Raw genomic sequence first — 23,188 nt, forward strand, 5'->3', positions numbered from 1 at the left:
CACAGACAATTTTGGGTTTGGACTATGGAAATACACATACTACCACATGAAAGATTGAACTCTCATCTTTCATCAGAAAAAAAAGTTTGTTTCTACCTTATTCCGTTTTTCAGTAATCAACAATAGAAAATGGTTAGTTTCACCCAAATGCTCTGTTTTGAAACAAAAAACGGAGAAATCAAGCTTTTTGTGAAACGATATTATTTCATGCACTCTAGTGAATTCTACACCTTTTTTTTCCCATGAATGATGCCACAAACACCTAAACAGTGCTTTACTTCTGTAAAACACTACCACCAACAATGAAAAAGTGTTTTTTGATAGCAAAATACGTTTATTTACATTCAACAATGTAACAATTTGGCAAACTATTTACAAATGTGTGCAACTGTGGTACTATTTACAATTGTGTGGATGTTTCAAATACAGTTTTTCTTTTTGTAACACTCCCCTGTGTGCAAGGGGACGCAGCAAGATTTGCACAACATATTGCGATGGCTCCTTCGCGTGCAGACGATACACTTTCTTGCCGGCCTTTTTTTCCGGGGAATAGCAAGTATATACTGCAGTGTGTGTTTGGCCATGTTGCCATCAAGTCTACTCTCAGGATCATGATACGGTGACGTTACGGTGGTGTTACGTCTGGCTTCCTCATGTCCTTCAGTTCCTATACCGGGTGGTTGATCCATCTTATCCGCTCCATTCATGGTGGCATCGTAGTCCATAACCAGTGTCTTCTCCGTGATCAGACTGTACCCACTCCTCCGATGAATATGCATTGGACTCGTCGTCCGATTGAACGTCCGCCTGTGCAGAAGTGCTCGGTTGTGCTCCACGTTTTCCGGCGTTAGCATCGCTAGCCGGTGAGGCTTTATGACGTGATCATAGCCGCCGCGTCAACGCTTCCAACTTCGGCGTCAACCTCGGAGTCACCATCATCATCATCGTCGTCATCAATGTGCTCTTTAGCATTGGTCGATGCTTTTCGTCTTTGAAAAAAATGCTCAAGCGTGAGCTGCTTGCAACCGGTCGCCATTATGGCTTCCTCAGCCATTGTCCCCTCAACACTCTAGCTACGCCTCACGTCTTCTACTGACGCCTACCCAATCTTGTCCGAAGAAAGTCATCGCTGCCATCTAGGGGCCAAAAATAGGCATTATACTAACTAGATCTGCTTGATACTTTCAGCACAGCTGGCCAAGGCTTTCCTCCACCCGTTTCCCAAAAAAAAAACAACAAAAAAAAAACTTGGTGAACGTCTTTTAACGTCTTTGGCGCTCCTCCGTAGGTTTTTACTAAACGTTATTTAACGTTTTTGGCAGTCAAAGAGTTAAACAACCCCTTTTTGAGCACATCTGTTTCCTCATTGTGCCTCCTTGCACTTGGGTCCTCAATCTTGCCTCAGACCCTGATATTTAAGTGTTATTAGAGATTGTAGGTTGTTTATATGCATTGGTGTCATGTACAAAGGCACAATATTGTGTTTTTTTAAAGTTTTCATTTTTGTACAATATTGTGACCTTTTTTTATATTGCCAACCTGCTGTAAAACAATAACTCATAATCTGTGTTTATTTAGCACTTTATTGATGGTTAGAAGTATTTGATTTGTAAGATTGGTTAAATTAGCAAAATTGCTTTTAACTTCTAAAAACAACAACCCTACTGTATACTGTAGGAGGGAGAAAGTGATGGGAGCGAGGGAGCAGTAGTTGTTAAAAAAGAAAAAAGATGGAAGGTGGCTTCAGTCTACAGTCTCTCTCTCCTCCTGCGTACAAATTCTGTTTGATATGTGAGCTGTTGACCTTCTGCTTACTTCACTGCACCATAAATCAAACTTTTTTTTTTACACTGCGTCTTTAGAGGGGCGATAAGATGTTGTATAATTTGATAAAATTACCCCTGACCAATTGATAGCAGTTGCTGTGAGAGAGCTTTGCACGCAAATACTATTTTTTTTTGCCAAACGCATCAATGAAAGAATGCAACATTTGAAATGCGGAAATTAGGTTAAACATGTTGCCGAAAAGGGATAAAAGTTGCATGCCTGTTTTATGTTTTCTGCATTTGATTTATACATGGTTTAGAAGTCCGCTGTGTTTTCTTCTTCTGTTCTCCCCGCTTTTCATTACCTCCCTCTCCTTTTTCTGTTTGTCTCACACTTGCACTCGTCTGATATGGGCAGTCCACACTGACAGCATTTCAAAGTGTGTCTGAAGTGTTTACGATGCCCATCAGTTGCACTACGCACGCAAGTCAAATTACACAGATGAAGCAGCTCTCACCGGGTTTTGCATAATAAGTGAAACACAACCCAAAAAGAAGTTTTAATCCAAAACACTCCGCTCCTCAACCCCGAAGCTGTAAACTAGATCATGACTGGTAACAGCCAACAGTTTCACAATTGAGGCCCAATGGAATGGAATTTTGAAATATCCTGTTTTCATAGAGCCTAAAAAAGGGGGCACAGGCCCACAAGAATCTCTGTAAACATTGGATCCATGGGTAATTTGTAAAATATGAATTCATACCTGAACACTATAATTTCACTCTGTCTGCGTTTGTACTTGTAGTTGTGGTGGACCACTGGCTAAAAATCCAGTCTGCGGCCAAAGGAGCCCTATTTTTATTTTGTTGATCCTTAAGCCCACTATCTGACAAGTATGAGTAGACATCTTAAGTATTCCCCCACAACATTGAGTTGTTTTCTTTTGTGTGGAATACTACTACTACTACTTCACTCTAATCCCTGCTACAGTATATTGTGGAAATCAATTAAGCCCTTGCATGTGGGAAATGAGAGCCACGGAAGCAGATGAACTTTTCAGCCATTTAATAAAAGTCATTAAGTCTGGGCAACCCATGTTTAGACCCAAAAATGACATCATTAGGACATATTTTGTTCTGTTTACCAGCACCTCCTTGTTGGTCTGTCAGGGCACTTCTTTGACTGGCTACATTCCGTTCACAAAGTCAAACAGCTTGAGAGCAGCTGGCTTATCCAACACACAGTTTTGATCAGTAATATTAAACATGTGTAATATTTAACCTAGAATTAGACTGATAATCAGCCAGGCCGGTGTTGGACATTTTGATGAATATTGTATCGGCCTTTTTTCAAAATCTAACGGCCAAGGTAAGGTAAAGCTAAAACCATTTGAATCTCAGGGAACTATTTATTAAAATTTTCAGTTAACTTTATAAGAGATGCTGCTGACCCTGGGAACCTTCTGAACACTTTATTTAAAAAAAAACATTAAAACTAAGAAAAGTGTTTCCAGTTTCCATTTAACTTTTTAAGACACACTGATAAACTTGGGAGCTCAGTGAACAGTTTTTTATTTAAGACATTTAAAATGAAGTAAAAAAAACAAACAAACAAATTACATTTTGAAAAGTCAGATTTTTTTTTCAATAAGCTCTAAGGCTTTATAACATTACATCAAACTAAATATTAGCATTTGTATTTAAAAACAATTTGACACCAATATTTCCCCCCCTTTTTACTGAAAATGAATATCGGCTTCAAATATTGGTATTGGTATATCTGCCTCCTCATCCACTAATAATCAGCATCTGTATCAGCCCTAAAAAAAACACATTGGTCTTCGGACCAATATGGACATGACATATTTGCATGTTAAAGTAATACAAACACATAATTCGGATGATGTCAACACTTCTGGTTCATGATTGGATCCTAGCTAATCAATCCCAAGTTGATTTGCATAATGCTCACATAATTTTTTTTACAGATAAGCTTCATAAATTTGCAACACAATACAGCCATACTATCCTGATGTCCACTATAACAAAAACATAATCCCAATTTTTTTTCCCATGATGTTCTTATGTGGGAAAAGAGTCAAAATCAGTAAAAATAAACTAAAAATAATAATTAAAAAAAATTGCCCAGCAGAAAAAATGCGGGTCTGAAGGGGTTAAGTTGGCCCAATGAGTTTTGGACCCTATAATCGGGACAAATCTACCTCAGACAGAAAGATGTTCTTATGAGACATGAAATAGTCGGGCATTTCATGTCCTTGGTCAGGAAGGGGCAAAATCTTGCCCAAAACTGTCGACTATCTTGATATGTGTAACCAGCCTTAGAAGTTTCATTGTACTCCATACTCAATATTAGAGTCATTGCGGAGTTAAATCTGTGTGCCAACAACTAAGAAGCAACACTGCAGTCTAGATAGTATAATTAATCTCTGTCTTAAATACAAACCCAAACCCCAAAAATTGGGACACTACACAAATTGTGAATAAAAACTGAATGCAATGATGTGGAAGTGCCAAATTTTAATATTTTATTCAGAATAGAACATAGAGAACAGGTCAAAAGTTTAAACTGAGAAAATGTATCATTTTAAGGGAAAACGATGTTGATTTTAAATTCCATCGTGTCAACAAATCTCCAAAAAGTTTTCCATTTTTACCACTGTGAGGCATCCCCTCTTCTTACAACAGTCTGCAAACGTCTGGGGATCAAGGAGACAAATTTCTCTAGTTTAGAAATAGGAATGCTTTCCCAATCTTGTCTAACAGGCGTCTCTCGAACTGTTCAACTGTCTTGGGCTTATTTTGTTGCACCTTCCCCTTTAGTGAAAAAAGTGGACTGCAGCCTGGCCATTTCAACACCCGCATCCTTTTCCTAGTGTGAGTGCTGATAACAACTTGGGTTGTCCTTGTCCTCTTTAGTCAGAAAGATATTGCGCCCAAGTTTTCCACAAAGAACTTCTAATCGTGATTGGTCTGACCACAAAACAGGTTTCCACTTGGCCATATTCCATTTTAAATAACCCGTGGCCCAGAGAAACGCCTGCACTTCTTGGTCTGCTTTAGAAATGGCTTCTTCTTTGTACTGTCGAGTTTCATCTGGCAACGGCGGCTGGCACGGTGGATTGTGTTCACCCACGATATTTTCTGGAAGTATTGCTGAGCCCTTTCTGTGATTTCCCTCACAGTAAGCATTCCTGTTTGAGGTGCAGTGCCGTTTAAGGGCCCAAAGATCATGGGCATCCAGTAGGATTTTTCGGCCTTGACCCTTACACACAGAAATTGTTCCAGATTCTCTCAATCTTTGGATGATGTTATGCACTGTAGCTGATGATTACTTCAACCTTTTTGCAATTTTTCCGCTGGTAAACACCTTTCTGATATTTCTCCACTATCTTTCTGTGCAACATCGGAGGAATTGGTGATTCTCTACCCATCTTGGCTTCTGAGAGACACTGCCACTCCGAGAAGCTCTTTTTATACTCCAATCAAGTTGCCAATGGACCTCATTAGTGGTAACTGCTCTTCCAGCTGTTTTTTTTTTTTATAAATGCAATTGACTTTTCCAGCCTCTTATTGCTAACTGTCTCAACTTTTTTTTTATTTTATTTTTTTAGATTTGTTGGCATCATGAAATTTACAATCAACATTTTTTTCCCTTAAAATTATACATTTTCTCAGTTTAAACGTTTGACCTGTCATCTATATTCTATTCTGAACAAAATATTGAAATTTGGCACTTCCACATAATTGCATTCAGTTTTTATCCACAAAAGTGTCCCAACTTTTTGGGAATTGGGTTTGTAGTTTTGAAACAGCTATTCATATTTCGGTTGGATTTGCTGTTGTTATTTCCAAACTCATAATTAACTTCAACCCGTGTTAAAATTTGTAGGACTATCCAAAAAAGTTGAATAGAGGTAACTCGACATGTTCTTGGCTGTTGAAATAGCTATTAGAGGTTTCATAGGGTTAAATATTACAGTACCCAATAATAAGCCGATACTTTAGGCACCCGTCAATTCAATTGTTGGTTTCTTAATTCCTCCCTCATTGACAACTGCACTTGGTGGTCTGACCGGCTTCTTCAAAACCTTGTTGTGGAACTGACCATGAATCATCACCAACACTCCTTGCCAAGATGCACTTGGAGATTCTATTTTTGGTTCTTTGCATCTAATGCCAGGTTGGAATATTGCAGCTTCTTCCTCTTTGTACCTCTTCCACTGTATCCTCCCTCGGGACTATTAGCTTAATAATGAAGACATATTGTTGAAAAGCAAAACAAAGGAATAGGTCTGATTTCAGACAGGCACTGGTAATCTCTAGGGAAAAGATGATGTTTCTGGCCATGGTTTATCAGTTCTTTCCAATTTTTGGCTAAGTTGAGAGAATCTGGTGTTGGCTGCAAAGACTTTGCTTTCCTTTTCTCTTCATCTATGACAAAAGGACCACAGAGTGGGAGCTTGGACAGGGCATCAAGGGGCAGAGTTTGATTGTCAGGGCCGTCGGAATCTACTAGCCTGGAAATCCGGACTCACTCGCGGCTTTATGGAGTGACGTCAGAAAAGCGACTTGTTGAAGTCTTGTTTTATTTTTCTGCGGAGACGGAGTAAAAATCCAACATCCAGCCGAAGAGAGACAGTAGTGAATGACTTATGTCGTTGCGGACAAAAATTGAAGAGTGAACAGTGACGTTGCTCACAAAGACGGCACCACGCAAATAGACAAATTTGATTGGCCGGCCTGTTTTCGGCGGGAGCCGAATTGCTGTCTATGGACGCCTGTTCAGACACACTTTCTCTTTCAAGAAAGTATATACAGTATATTATTATTATTAATATTATTAATATTATTTTATATTTACTTGTATACCTACAACACAATTGATTTAAAAAAACAACAACTTACTTTTCACTTACTTTTGCACCTACATAAATTGACCAAAAACTCTTTTTAATTAAGTTTTGACTACACAATTGATTATTTAAAAAAAAAGAACAATGCATTAAAATGCTAAATCTACACCTGTTATTTCATATAAAACGTAATGGTTCAGATTGAACAACAAAATCAGGTTGAAACAATTGGAAAATCCAAATTGTCCCCCTCCCCCCAAAAGGGAAAAAATAAATAAATAAAATATATATATATACACACACACACAGTGCTGCTCAAAAGTTTGTGAACCTCTTGAGCAATTTTGATCTTCCATTTGTTTCAACCTGACTTTGTTACTACTAACTACTACTACTCACCAGACCTGACGTTGTGATTCTGCTAGTGTTCTAACTGCAATCTTTCCGGGTGCTGTGGACACCACTAGTGTTTTGACTAGTAGCGTTTTTCCATGTAGCTACTTTGTGATCCACACTCCTCCCTGTTTTATCCGCCCTCTGGCGTGATTTTGTGTTTTCCTGTTTTTGATTCAACTTAAGTTACCTGCATCCCTGCCGTGGCTCTCCTACCTTCCTGCATTTGGGTCCTCCACTCCGTAACTGTGACAGTCAAGTAGGATCAGGTAGGACAAATTGGTAGCTAAACTAACCACTGAAATGGACCAATTAAATGAGAGGTTAGGCAAAGAAATTGTGCATCACTGACTGAAACAAAACCACATCTCTTTAGTCTTACCCAAGTGAACCCATACAGGTCAGTCATGCTGAGAGGAAGAGAAATCTCAGGGGACCTCAGGAAATAAGTAGTGACAGCACATCTGTCTGGGGAAAGCTATAGTCATCTAAATACATTTAGCTTCATCATTCCACTGTGAAACATATCATCTGCAACTAGAGAACACTGAAAATTACTACAATCCAGCCTAGAAGTGGAAAACCTTCTAAAATATCAGCAAGACCCACAAGACAAATTATAATTCAGGTGAAAGCAAACCTGTGCATCACATCGAGGGATTTGCAGACCTCTTTTGCTGCATCAGGGACACATGTGCATGCTTTAACAATCAGAAGCAAGAAACACCGTCTTCGCCCTACAACTCCCCTCCAATTTTAATGCATTGGTTAGGGCAGACCGCAGTATAGAGCAGTGCTGCGGTCCTCTGTCCGTGTCCCCCCCCCCCCATTTTTTTTTTAATGCACCACATACACTCACTGACATGCCTGGGAGGCGGGTGGATCGGAGCAGAGGAGGATATCATTTCCCTCTGCTCCGGTTCACCTGCTCTCAATTTTAATGCACCACACACACACACTTGTATATACACTGGGTGGGGTCACATTCAAGGTTTAGGGGTAGAGTTCGCCAGTCGGCGAGCTGGCGAACTCAGTAACAGGGTTAACTCTCACTAAGAACGCTGGAGTGATGACCGGGGCCTTTCCCCGCTGGGCCTGGGGTTCGGGGGTGCCGCCCGTCCTCCGGTGCCCCCATCTCCTCTTCTGCCCCCGGTGTTCCGTCCCTCCACGCGGTGGGGGATGGGGTGGGCGCGGATGCCCTCTCCGCTCCGCTGCCCGGCCCCTCTTCGGCGCCGGTGCCTGGGTGCGGGGGATCCCCAGGATCTGGGGGTCGGGGGATGGGGGGCTGCCGGTTGGTGGGGGTGGGGTCGGGGCGCCTTGTTTGGGGGTGGCTGGGTGGGGGGGGGGGGTGCTGGGGTGGGAGGGTGTCTGGGGGTTTGGGGGCCTGGGGGTGGCTGGGTTGGGGTGGATGGGGGGTGGTGGGTCGTGGGGGGAGCGGGGGCTGTGGGCTGGTGGGGTTCCTGGCGGGCCTGCAGTGCCCCGTCCTGCTGCGCTGGGTTGGGGGCGCGGGCCGCGTTGGGGTGGGGGGCGCTCCTGTTCCTGGGTGTGCTCTCCGGCCGGTGGCCCCTGCGGGGCCCGGGGGTCGTCCTTTGGCGTGCCGCGGCCAGGGGGGCCCTGAGGTGTTGCGCTTGCTCTGTCCTGGCAGGGGTCGACGGCTCCCCTCTTTGGTGGAGATTTTCATGCACGCCAGATCCACCACACCAGCATCTATCGAAACTCAGACACAATCTTCCTCAGGTCATTGAATCGGTGGAGGCTGGTGTCTGTGGATCTCACTCCGCTTCGTCTGTCCTTCCTTCCTTTCCTCAGTCTCTCCTTTGGTCTCTTGAGGTCTCCCTGATTTGTTAAAATTTAGATGTCTCTGGGGTTGGTGAAGGACTCTGGTTGGTGTCCTGGTGGGTGGTGGGTAGTTGGTGCTGGATTTCACTTTCCTTTGTTTTCTTTGGTCCTTTCTCGGGTTTCCTGACGGCCTCACGACTCTGGCTGGAAGTGTTTGGTTTAGGGAAACGGTATGGGATTTTTTTTATAGGTTTTAGGTGAACTAATGAATGCACGCACACACGCACATTCACATATTCACCCACATACAAAAAAAAATACAAAAAAAAAAAAATATATATATAATAAAAAAAAGGAGAGCAATGATGATGACATGTCAAATCGGCAAAATTACCGAATGAACAATACTGAGCTCTCCAGAAAAAAGAAAAAAACAATCAGAAGAAAAGTCCATCGACAAGGCTTTCGTGGAAGGCTTGCTAGGTAGAAGCCTCTGCTCACAAAAAAGATCAAAGCTGCGCATCTCAACTTTGCCAGCGAGTACCTGGACAAACCTGAAGCTTTTTGGAAGTCCCTTCTGTGGACAGATGAGTCCAAAATTGGTCACAACTAAAACAGTCATGTTTAGTGAAAAGTCAACACTGCATACCAGCAAAAGAACCTTCTCCCTACAGTGAAGCATGGGGTGAGAATCTTAAGTTCTGGGCTGGCTTTTTATCCACAGGACCTGGACAACGCCACATAATCCAGAGAATCATGAATTCTGAGGAATACAGTATTGTGAAATCCTGGATCATAACCTGAAGCCGTCCTTTGTGACGTTACAGCCTGGTAGACGATTGATCATGCAACTTGACAATAATCCAAAGCGTTCCAGCAATACAACCAAGGAATGTCTGAAGAAAAACAAAATTCACATTCTAGATGTGCCCAGTCAAGTGACTTAAATTCTTTCAAAATACTGTGGCGGGACCTGAAGCGGGAAGTTTATGCTAGACGCTCATCCAACCTCTCTCAACTGGCTGCATTTTACAAGGAAGAGTGAAAAAAAACCAAAACGAATTCGATGAAAGAAAGACTGAAGTCACTAAAGAAAGTTTGGATGAAGTTCATTGCAAAAGGAGGTGCAATGTCTGATTAAGTGAGAGGTTCACATACTTTTGCACCCATGAAATCTGAGTTTTTCTTAAATCTACAACTTTGTTCAAAAATTAATGACAATATTATCATTCTTTTTGTTCAAGTCCATTATTTTCAATGTCAGTATTGTAGATAAACATTTAAAAGGTTATTTTAATATTCTATACCAGAAATCTGACCATGCCTGCTGGGTTCCCAAACTTTTGAGCAGCACTGTATATATATATATATATATATATATATATATATATATATATATATATATATATATATATATATATATGTGTATATGTATATATATATATATATATATATATATATATATGTATGTATGTATATATATGTATGTGTATATATATGTGTATGTATATATGTATATACAGTATGTATATATGTATGTACTCCTCAGTTGATGCATGGATACAATACAATGGATGTCGTACATAAACGACAATGTAGTTTGACAGACAGCACATCTGCTGATTATCTTATATAATTACACACAAGAAAAACAAATGCCTACTTTACATTGAATTCCAGCTTTACAAACACAGCAGTGTGAAGTAATTCTCTGAGTATGCATGTGAATGAATTGATTCTGATCTGTGTTCCTCTCACCCTAAAGCAAGGCTCAGCTCACTGGTCAATCAACGGTGTTAGGAAAACTGGGTAAGTCAAGTGCTACTCTGACTTGACTTAAAGCAGAAATCCACCAGGTTACTATGCATATGTGAGCTTGTGAGCATGCACTTACACTATGATCTCACCGTATGTGCCGGAAGCTTGCTAAGGGAGACATTTATGCACAACAACAAGCAATCATCAGCTCCAGATATAGCTGAGTCCTGTTACTAAAATTATCATCTTCTCATTTGAAGACTGGATATTAAAGGGACGCTTGATTGAGATAAACATGGGCACTTATATGAAATGCCTCTATGTAAAAATGATGTCAGCACTAAAATTCACCCTCCTAAAAAAAACTCAGTAGTGATTTAATAAATTTTAGACGACTTCATTTCACACATTTTGCCCCACCCACTTTTGGGCTTGGCCTTCCTTCGCATATACACATTCCTACTTTTGTCCACCCAAACCTGCAAAAATATAAAATCATCTGCACATTATTTGGAATTTTATTGACATAATGCTCCATTCGGTAATCTTACCGATTTGATATGTCATCATCATTGCTCTTTTTTTTTTTTTTTGTATGTGGGTGACTATGTGTATGTGCATGTGTGCGTGTGTGCATGCGAGTGTGTGTGGTCTTCGTTTTTTGACATTTAGCCACGCAAGTTTTGTTAGACTCCGGGCAGGCTGCTAGCTAGCTCGCGTTGCTAAAATAACACAGCAATTCAGACAAGGCAGGCAGCCCCCTTGGCTACTATCAAGGCAGCAGTTAATGATCGGCCACTAAACAGACAACAGGCACCTGCCACCGATGACTGGTCCGCCAGCCAAGGAGCTGGGAATCATCTGGTTAAAATGCTGGCTTTAGTCCAACCAGAAGTGTGAGGATTGGCGACGCCGTGCAGTGCTTGCTGTGGCCGGCGGCCGGTTCGAGAGCGTCAACTATCGGCTGGCGACCTGCACGACCACCCACGGAGGTTGTTCTGTCGAAAAGTAGGACTTTAAAAAAAAACAGCACACCTGCACGCGACGTAAGAAAATGTACGTGTGGGTGGATGTTGAAAAAAAATTAAAATAAATCGGATCACCAGCACTTAAACGAGGAGGCCATCATTCCAGACGAGCCTGGCTGTTTTCGGATGAGCGGCGCGAGCCTACACGCTGGAGGTGGGCATGGTGGTGGGTAAGTCAAGCTAACCGTTTTGATTGAAATTTAATGACCTTTGAATTATTCCGCTTCCAAAAATCCACTCGGAACGCATTGTGTTCATATTTTGGGAGCTTATTACAGAAAGCAAATCTGGCATGAGAGAAACTGTATCTAAAGCAAGCTGCTCATTACCTAACTATTTTATAAATCAGACATTGCGAAGCTAATAAAGGCTTCAGAGGTTGAAGTGGCAATAAGTGGAAATGTCCACTTAAATATTGGTGAAGATTGATCGCTGTTTTTGGACATTATTAACGATATATATGTTCAATGATTTTGAACGTACGATTATGTCCAGTCCCCGATGTGACGTGTACCAAAACATTGGAAGAGGTAGGGGCGTGCCTATACTGGCTATTACAAAGGTGTGCTTTTTTATGAGTTAGATATTTATTGATTTTTCCTAAACAAACTGATGACATTGAAAATGCAAGCTAATATTTCCTGATGAAAAAAAAATACATAATGAGAGTTTATGAGTGAAAAATAGGCCATCATGGCTGAAGTTTTCCTTTAATAGTAGGAAACCATACACATGGCAGATAAATACAGAAGTGCAATTTTTGGACTTTTAGTAGAAGTTTCTACTCTGACATCTGTTTTTGATGAGGCCTCAATCTCATCCATCCCGGGACCTTCATCTCCGCAAATAGCTGTGTTATCATGGGCACACATGGAAAATACAAATAAATACATACATCACAATCTGACATTTGGCTTAAATATACTGTAACACTATGTTCTTTTCATTGTCTTAAGGCTTCAGTAGAACGGTATTCCCAGATCTCTGTTTTTAAAACAAACAAAGATATAGCAGTTTTAGGAAGCATATTAATTTCACCAGCAGAACAAACTCATAAAGCTCATTCCAGTCCAAAGTACCAGAGTGACGGTATCCAAAGACACGAGGCAGCTGAAATTATATGGTCACTGTGATTGATTTTCCTTGTCACTTGACTAGAACATTCATATTAAAGTCCCATTAAAATTGGTTGATAGATATTCAAATGCATTAATCATTAGTCCCATTTTATTACTCTATTAAACTGTCTGCTTAAATACAGTCTAAGTTATGGATTCAGTTTTGACTGATGACTGGTCGCATATTGTATTGTTGTTTTACCCTACTGTTTATGCTCAATGAAGACAATCGAAGGTAAGCGGGTGGGAAAAATGGATTTGTGACCATGTGGTAAGCAAAAAAAAAAAAGAGGTTAGAATGAGGGCAAAGTAAAACAAAAACAGTGCACAAACAAGCCAGCAATAGGAACTTTTTAGAAACAAATCAATGGGACAGGAGGAATGGGAGATTAGGGGAAGCTTGAGGGGAGCAGAAAAAAAACAGAAGAATGAAGCACAGCGAAGGAGAACTTATGGCGAAATGTCCATCGGTTCATGTAAGTCAGATTTTCTAAGATGAAAGACAGACAGCTGAAATCAAAACCACACTGTTCAGTCTGCTTTCAGGCATTTTTAATCTTGTGTCTGTCTTTGATTTCTTTGCTCTGTCTATCAGCCCACTCCTTGGTGGTCTGTTCACCCCCTCGCTCCCCTCTCTCTGAACGTCCACGACCAGCCACCTTTGCCTCCACGTTCACATCAGGGTGTGTTCACCAAAAGTAATCAATCATCTCCTACAGGAGAGCCAAGTTGAGCGCTCAATGCATAATGCATTGAATGCTCGTAGCTCAGATCAATAGACATGTAAAGAGAAGCAGAAAAAATGTTTACACGAAAGTTCAACTGACATCAAAACACCCATTCCTGAATCTGTGCATTCAGTTGGCAATGTTGTACTTGCAGTATGACGGAATACACATTTCAGATATGAAAGCCATACTGCCGACTATCTTTAGCCAAGTCAAAAGAAATAATAAACTTAATAAAATAAAATGGGTTTAGTCAAAGTAAAAGTACTATGAATGCTTAAAATTGTTACTATTGACTACCATCTTGTGGAGTCCTTCAAAACTACAGCACTGTACAGAATTTTAAGCCACTGGTTCTCAGCCCTGGTCCTCGAGTACCCCATCCAGCCTGTTTTCCATGTCTCCTATAGACAACACAGCTGAGAATCGTTATCAGGCTTCATGCAGAGCTGGCTGATTAGCTGATGGTTTGAAACATCTGTGTTGGCTGTGGGAGACATAGAAAACAGGCTGGATAGGGGTACTTGAGGACCGCGGTTGAGAACCACTGTTTTAAGCCACCCATTTTACATTACAACAATCTCCCATCACGCCACCAAACAAAAATAATGATGATCTTTTCTCATTTTATTTCCAAATGTAATTATCTAATGTGAAATCTGGCCTGTTTAATTGAACAGTTGTTATAGTTGACTTGGAAGTATTTCTTATTCTGTTGTATGGCAGGAAACAGGAGAATCTACAGATGTATGGCCTGAATTCAAATTTTACATTTGTGCCTGTTCTAGCACTCTAAACGTGGAATTAATAAATTGGTAATTTTAAAATGGATTCCTCTTATGTTGCAAATAGGTGATGGTATCACATGCAAGAAGTGTACTTTGGTTACAACTTTTCCAACACAGTGTCAAGGCCAAAGCACTCTGAAACGTATGCGATATTTTACACAAAAAGATGATAGCAAGGTTACTGGTTTCTTGCAATAGAAAGGAATCAGCAGAGAGATACAGTATATGCATTATCATATCATGATGTTGATAATACATATCATTTGTATAATTTCATTTGCTCATCCAATGAGAATCAATGAAAGAATCGATAAGGAAGAATCAATAAAAAGCATATTAAAGGTCCATGTTGCAAGATAGAGTTTTTACAGATTTGCGACCCCTCTGGCGAAAAGCAGCATGGAAGCCAGCCCAGAGTGCCAAGATGTTAGTTAGTGGTAGTTTTATTGTGCATTGCTTATAATAAATAGACCCTATCACATTTTCGTGACGAGGTCTTACCTTTTTAGCAAAGAGAAAGCAAGCTGTGGGTCCCGTTTCATCGTCTTAGGTTTTTCCACCTACTCCAATATTAACGCTGCTCCAATATTGATCCACGTCCTCCTGCGACACTTGTGCAACTTCAATTTTGCCTTTATTGTCACACTAGACAGTGTTATCCTTTCCTGCTCGGTATTCTGACCGTGGTCGGGGGACGCAGGGGAAATTTTTCCCTCGGTCAGAGTCACCTTCGTGGACGACTCCCGTTGCATGTCGCCAAACTTTCGGCCCGATGGTCGAACAAAAGAAGCAACTGGGAGATGAAGGGTCGCACTGCATTAATGGTTTATTATTATTTTGGCACACGCTTGTCTTTTCCCACAGAATCATAGAAACATTCTCAAACACTTTTGCCTTCCCAGCGCTTCCGGAGCGAGAGTGAGAGCGTGCACACGCCTGACTTCACGCTCAGGGAGAAAGCTTTAAGATTTGGTCCCGAACACCGGATCATTATTTCACTCTACAGGAAAATAGGGGACAACAGCCATTGTGCAACAGTAGCGTGTACCTTCTGTCAATTATACAATTCTTAAAACATGTGTGGGTGAAAAATATGTTTATTTAACACTCCAATTTGCGTCAATGTTGCGACATGCACCTTTAATGAAATCATAATTGCAAAATTCTCATTAATTCCATTGCAAAGTGCAATGTCCATGTGAATCACTGCAGTAAATGATGCACATTATGGACAAACTCATGAGATATGCATATTACTTCATGTAATAAGAAGTTTGAAGTTGTTAAAGATGCTTTAGGTTCTTTGAATTCAAATGATGAATTCTGTACTTTCAGATTTGTGGGAATAATTTAGGAAGGCCCTTTTGTGTTAAAGCATGACCAAGGTCCACTTATGCTTGAGTTTGATGTGGAAGAATTTGAAAACAATAACTTCAACCGAGCCAAACTAATTTAGATGAACTTGAATAGAGATGACGAGCCAGGCCCTCTCCCGACATAAATGGGGGAAAATTGTTACGGACTTCAAAACCTTGGATGGTCCTCCCAAAAGAGTGGAAGCTGGAAAAGGGGAGTGGTATGGTGAGCAAGGGACTATAGTACTTCCATTTCATATGAGTTACTGTATGTTCATGCGTAATATGAATCATTGAAAATACTTGTAAAACATTGTTTTTGATATGCTATTTAATGTATTTTTGACGAATAAGAATATGTTTACATTGCACTTTGACTGTCATTACCCTGCGTTTCTTAGGTTGTTGTTTCCAGGCCCCTGGTCTGGTTTAGGGGCGGTGCCTTCGGGATACACCTGCTGTGCGTTTTTAGTCGTGGAGTTCTTAAATGTTGGAGAGATGCGAGTTCACTGGAATATTGCTACTCGTTGTTGTTTGCCCGAGTTCAATTGTTTGCCTTTTTTCCCCTGCCACCGTGTGTAGCACTCTCCTCTATTTTTTTAGCAGACTAACAATATGGATTACGCAACCATGTCCTGTGGTCTGATGAGACCACCCGAAAACATATTTAGTTCAGATGGTACCACGCGTGTGTGATGGCAATTAAGTGAGGAATCCAAAGACAAGTGTGTCTCGTCTACACGGAGGTGGGCGTGTCATGGTTTGGGCCTACCTGAGTGCTCGCACAGGGCAGCCACATTTTTATTGAGGGATCCATTAATGCCAACATGTACTGTGGCATACCGAAGTAGGGCATTATTGCAACATGATGTAACGCCAAACACTTTCAAAATGACTGTTGCTCATGAAGCTGACGGTAAAGTTGATGGATTGGCCAAGCATGTTTCCAGACCTAAAACATATTGAGCAGTAGGGCAGCCTCTAGTGGAAAAGGGAGAAGAGGAGTGTACAGTAATGTCTCTAACACATACTAGCTCGATGATGTCATGGAGGAGTAGAAGAGGTTCCAGTAGCAACCTGTGAAGCGCTGGTGAACTCAATTTACTCAAAATGTTGGCACTTTGAGCATAATTTTGTCATTTTCATTGTACATATGCTCACTTTTGTTGCAAAAGGATTAGACTTTAATGGCTGAGGCAATAGAAAATGTATGCTGTGACAGAAGCTGTTCGCGGACTACTTTATACATTAGTGATGCACCGAATATTCGGCCACCGAAAATTTTCGATGGCTATTTTTGCCATTTTCGGCATTCGGACGAAATAAAATTAAAGACGAAAGAATATGGCCAAAAAACCACTGCAAGCAAGCGTCTGTTTGAATTAAACAGCGAACACGGGGGTGAGTGTCACTCTTTTCGCTGGCTTTTCATCATGTGAGTTTGCACCAGTCGGTCGCAGCAGCTCCTGGGGTCATTGCGCACACCGGAGGAGAGGAGCATCGCTTGGTGTACAACATTTAACTCTTTTACTGCCAAAGACGTTAAATGACGTTCTGCAAAAACCTACGGAGGAGCGCCAAAGACGTTAAAAGACGTCCTCCCATTTTTTTTATTATTTTTTTTCAAACGTGTGCAGGAAAGCCTTCCGCAGCTGTGGTGAAAATTTCCAGCAGGTCTGGTGAGCCTAATGACTATTTTGGGCCCCTAGAGGGCAGCGATGACTCTCTTTTGACAAGATCGGGTGGGCGTCAGTAGAAGACGTGAGACGGGGCTAGAGTGTTGAGGGGACAATGGCTGAAGAAGCCATAATGGCGACCGTTTACAAGCAGCTCACGGTCGAGCCGTTTTTTTTCAAAGACATCGACCAATGATAAAGAGCACATTGATGACGACGATGATGATGATGATGGTGACTCCGTGGTTGGAAGCATTGACGCGGCAGTAGAATACGTTAGGCGAGCTAGATGGCCGAGGAGGAGGCGGACAATGGCGACCGGGCAAGCAGCTCACAGTTGGGAGCATCGACCAACGCTAAAGAGCACATTGATGACGACGAAGATCATCATCGATGATGATGATGGTGACTCAGAGGTTGACGCCGAAGTTGCAAGCACTGACGCGGCGGCTATGACGACGTTATAAAGGTTCACGGGCTAGCGATGCTGACACCGGAAAACACGGAGCACAACGCTCAGGCGGACGTTCAATTGGACGACGAAGAGTGCCCCGAGTCCAATGCATATTCATCGGAGGAATGGGTACAGTCTGCTACATGCTATTTATTCCCCGGAAAAAAAGGCCGTCAAGAAAGTGTAACGTCTGCACGCGAAACGGACAAAGCGAAAGTGAAACTAATCTGTTGTGCGAATCCTGGTCCCTCTCCTTGCACGCAGGGGAGCATTATAAAAAGAAAAACTGTATTTGAAACATCCACATAATTGTAAATAGTACCAGAGTTGCACACATTTGCAAATAGTTTGCGAAATTGTTTTGTCAAATTGTTACACTGTTGAATGGAAATAAACGTATTTTGCAATCTAAAAACACTTTTTCATTGTTGGTGATAGCGTTTTACAGAAGTAAAGCACTATTTAGGTGTTTGTGGCATCATTCATGGACAAAAAGAAGTGTACAATTCACTAGAGTGCATGAAATAACATTGTTTCACAAAAAGCTCTTTTTCTCCGCTTTTTGTTTCAAAACAGAGCATTTCGGTGAAAGTAACCATTTTCTATTGTTGATTACTGAGAAACGGAATAAGGTAGAAACAAACTTTTTTTTCTGATGAAAGATGAGAGTCCAATCTTTCATTGGTAGTATGTGTGTTTCCATAGTCCAAACACAACATTTTATATATATATATATATTTATATATATTTATATTTATTTTTTGGGATTTAATTTTCGAATTATATTTTTTTATATCCGTTTTTATTTTCACTTTTAGTCATTTATTTAGTCTTTTATTCATTTATTAATTAGTCATTTATTTATTTTTTATTTGGGCAGTTTTGGTCCTCCATCCAAAACTGCCAAAATAAAAAAATTAATAAATGACTAAATAAAAATAAATAAAAGTGAAAATAAAAACGGATATAAAAAATATGATTACAAAAATATATATATATATATATATATATATATATATATATATATATATATATATATATATATATAAATGAAAATAAAAACAACTAAATATATGTACATATCCCTAAATAAATAAATACAAGTAAAAAAATAAATAAAAAAAAAGTTACAAAAAAAAATAATAATGTCGAAATAAATACAAAAATAAATATAAAAATAGAAATAAATATCAATCAACAAATAACAACGGTCTACTCTCACATGTCAGGTCGAAATGTTATCCAAATTCAAACTCTTCTACTATGTACCTCTCCAAGCAACATTACGTCGACAAATAAGATGAGCAGATTCTGTATCGTCATAATTGTGAGGAATGTGCTGTCAGCTCATTGGTCACAGAGCAGGAGAGGTCCTTGGAACGTTACCGTAAGTTGTCACATAAAGGGCACTATTGGTCATTTATTCTATTGACATTTACGGACTATTTTTGACTCTCAAGGTATTACAGGACAAAGTGCGTCCCTTGACGACTTATACGGAAAGATTCCGTATTTCAAGCCACAGTTGGCAACCCTAGCCACAATATGGAGCGCGATCTTAGTTAAAGTAAGCCCTTTTAAACTACGTGTAACAATAAAAAATGCTCTTGACTTAGATGGCAGAGGGTGCAATAAACCTGTTTGTCCATGTGATTTCAAACTAAGTATGCAAACAAGTAAAATTAGATGACATCATTTTTGTTTCATCAGTAGTTTGCACCATTTTTATGTGGTGATGTGCAATGATATATTTTACTAATTTATAAATGCCTTAATAAAGGTAGGGAAACATTGGTGTGTAGACAAGTAAAATGTATGTTAATTAAAAAATCTATTTTAATAAAAAAATGTTTATGTCTACCTATACTGTATGTATAGATAATGTGTAATGTGAAAAAGTCCAGTAAGGCAGAGGTTATTTTTGTTCTCTCTTTTCTGCCTGAGAGTCTCAGGACAGCCTTGAGGGTGAAAGGCTGGTGCTATTATCTGAGGTGAAGAAAATGAATAATCAAAGAACTTTTCCTCCAGCACATTCCACTGCAGGATTGCGTTTGAGCAGGTCAAAGATAAATCTAGCATCTGTAGAAGTATAGTAATAGGTAAAGTCATAAAATGAAACTTTTTAAATGTGCAATATCAACAATCTGGTTGCAACTTTGAATACCTTAACATTATAGTGACTAGCGCTTCTCAGTTGGTAGAAGAAAACACACGTGCCTCATTGAGTTATGCTTATATTGTCTTAAATGTCTCACCATATACTCTCTCCCCTCTTCAGAGTAAAACTGTTGAACAGAGGAGGGAGAGCCTCCTCAAAGAACTTTGCATGTACCCTACATGAAGACCTGTTTTATTTAGAAAGGTGTGACTGTAATCTGCAGTCATTTGGGATAGGCTCTAGCTCACCCTAATCACATCAGATAGAGCAGTCTAGATTATAGATGCGTGGGGATGGTAACATTGACACTGACACATAGATAAACATTTTGAACCAAAAATAAACGTTTGATGGTACGTGCATTAGTGGTACATTAGTCCAATAAATTAGAAAATAAATTATTACAGTGAACTGATTTGATTTTAATCAGAAACAATGTCCTCAGACAATAATAATAGAGAAAAAAAACTAATAGTAAAAGGAGACATAAGGTATAGTTAATCATCTAATGGCACCCATGCATACATGAAATACATTCAATTAAAGTCACACAGAACTGCCCTTGGGCTCTCATTATGTAAACAAACCCGAAACAGGTTAGCAGACTTACTGTATGTACAACTACGGGTTAAGAATGTATCTGTTTAATTGCTATTCCGTGAACACAATATTAATCAGAATGTCGTTTTTAGACTAGTTGGGGCACGTCCGACATATTCCAAAAAGGTTGAACTTCATTCCACTTAAAAACTATAATTGCTAGTCTGCAGAATCTGGAACTGAGTAGGTATTAAGATGTGAGTTACTCTCAGTGAAAATACCTGTCTCAACTTTGGAGTGGTCAGTCCTCTCAGTCACCTTCTCCTGGCTGATGAGATAATCAATGATCCGCACACCAATTGGCGGCTCGGTGTGGTTCCATTCCATGATGAGCAATGAGCTACTCGGCTCATAAGTGTAAGACAATTTCAGCCTGGAAAGAAGAGTAGAAAAACAAAAGTATGACTTATTGGTGACACATAGTAGCTCGACAAAAGAACAGAAACTCAAATCAAAATCTGGTCTGGTAAAATGTAATAGTACTATGCCATGTAGTTAACAGGAGTATTGTTTTTACAGCATGTATCAGATGCATACATTGGTTGTGGAAGAGGTGCACAAGTTGGGAGTCCATCGGCTCCAAAGGCACTCGAATCACACCGACACCAGTCATCAATCACGTCACCCCTCCCTGAACACCACAGCATGCTCATCATTGCCTCTTGAAGAGCCTGTGAAAAGGCAGAGACAAGGACGACAATAACGACTGTGTAAACAGAAAGAGGCTTGGCAAGTTCAATTTAAAACCGTTTATAAAATATCAAATCTAAAGATATTGATGGGTATGATGAAGAAATGAGATACAGATACATTTTTAAATATTAACTTTGATACAGTAGACATTCTTGTAAGTATTTCAATATTCATGTGCTAGTTAGCCAACATACTCGTAACACTACTTTAACACGATGTTTCCGTGGGCCACAGCATCCCCGTTTGCCTGGAATGTAGTGCAGCGTGGGATTTTAGTCAAGTTTATCTATGTACGTTGTCAAGTGCTACAAAGTTTTCTCATGGCCTATCATGGAGTCCGTGAAGGGCCGAGGGACCAGGGGCTGCTGCTGAGTCCCAGAGGCTAAAAAGGTGCACACACAGTTCGGCCTGCACTCCCCCACGCTACATTCCCTCCTGGTCCATCATGTTCTGAGGGGTTACCTCACATTTGCCACATTCTGATCAAGGTCTGACACTTTTTTTTGTTCTCTCAAGGCTTTTTCCAGACCAAATGTGGACTGACCAATAGTATAAATATTTGTGAAAAAATATTACATTTATAAAATTGTGACATAGGAGGTTCGGGCCAGGCGCCAGCAATATGTCACTTTCAAGGTTTGTTACATACTGTCATGTTGTGTTGCGTTTACTTTATTTTTTTATTGCCACGGCAATTGTTTTGACAGTTTAAAAAACTGGCCAGGCATTTACAGCAGTTGTAATCTGGCCAGTTCGCCCATCCCGTCCCGCTTGTTGTATCATGTCCATCCCATGATTGCACGGCTGACAGGAACACAATGTGTGGGATTCAAATTGAAAATGTAATGTATTACATCATAATTTATTGAAATTCCATGAACAATAACATTTGACATTTCACATTTTAACGCTATATGACAGCAACATACTTAACTTATACTTGTGTTATTTTTGTATTGACCAACTATAGAGTGGATGAAAAGGTATTGGGCATAAAATAGGTCAAATTCCTTGTACTTCTTGTACATATGTGTACATGACAAAAAAAAAAGAAAAAAAGGAGAACTTATTCTTTTGTGTGTCGACTCAAATGCTTCTGATTATAACATTTTAGGACACCGACCTTGAAATTACCAGACAACTGCAGAACAGTCCTACTATTTATTTAATGAGCTTTTTCAATTCAAAATCATGTTCATTCATATCAAACATCACAAATGATACATTTTTTAAATTGTCACTTGAGCCATGTAGTGTAAATATAGCATTAAATATCAAACATATATTAAGGTATCCCTTTGCAGAGCTACCCTTGAAAGATTAATAATGATGCTTTTTATATTCAATATAAACATCTTTTTAAGCATTCATTCTTCTACCTGCACAACACAACAACCTCCAGTTAACCTTTGTCAATACCAGTTGCTGCATCGCTGACACCCCAGGAGGATATATTGACATTTACTTTTGCTAGAGCATTGACCTACAATATTGATGTGGTCAAATATGTCGGAGCACAAAAACACAGCACGGTGTGATGTTAGCAGAGTAAACCCTGATACTCAAATAGGAAGTTTATGTAACATATTTCTGAGGTTTTGAGAGCTGAATGACCACTCAAATAAATGTGAGGGTTTAATAATCACAATCACACTGTTGATTGCAAGGGTGGTCAAACTATGACGTACGGGCCACATCCATTGGTCTTTTTAATCTGGCGCAACAAAGATTGGTACAGAAATTATAAAATCAAATCATGTAATTATGACTACGTACATTCCTTTAGCGTTGTCCTGAAATGTCTGGCGGTCCACCAGGTGACGCAATAGGCAGTGTTACATTGATGTAATTTTGCAGAGCAGTGCTAATCTGTTATTACTCTTCTACTACTGAAAAAAAAAAGTCGACAGTGAGTCGACAGTGAGAGCCGAGTATTCAAAAGAATGTGCAACTAACTACATGACGTTCAGTCAAAGGCTGACTGAAGGACTACAACATCAACTGTCACTTTTCCACCAAA

At 40.0% G+C, this 23,188-nt stretch overlaps 1 protein-coding gene across 7 annotated transcripts in view; it reads right to left on the reverse strand.

The window, feature by feature from the left end:
- The window catches only part of astn1 (astrotactin 1), a 325,383-nt gene that overhangs the window by 25,541 nt on the left and 276,654 nt on the right, over positions 1-23,188 (reverse strand). For all 7 annotated transcript variants that reach the window (XM_077557705.1, XM_077557701.1, XM_077557704.1 and 4 more), the window contains exons 19-20: positions 21,013-21,146; positions 20,697-20,848 (exon numbers count right to left, since the gene is read on the reverse strand). In XM_077557705.1, the coding sequence (XP_077413831.1) occupies positions 20,697-20,848; positions 21,013-21,146 (286 nt within the window). The remainder of the gene's footprint in view (positions 1-20,696; positions 20,849-21,012; positions 21,147-23,188) is intronic.

The sequence above is a fragment of the Vanacampus margaritifer genome, chromosome 2 (assembly GCF_051991255.1).
Source record: "Vanacampus margaritifer isolate UIUO_Vmar chromosome 2, RoL_Vmar_1.0, whole genome shotgun sequence".
Classification (NCBI taxonomy): domain Eukaryota; kingdom Metazoa; phylum Chordata; class Actinopteri; order Syngnathiformes; family Syngnathidae; genus Vanacampus; species Vanacampus margaritifer.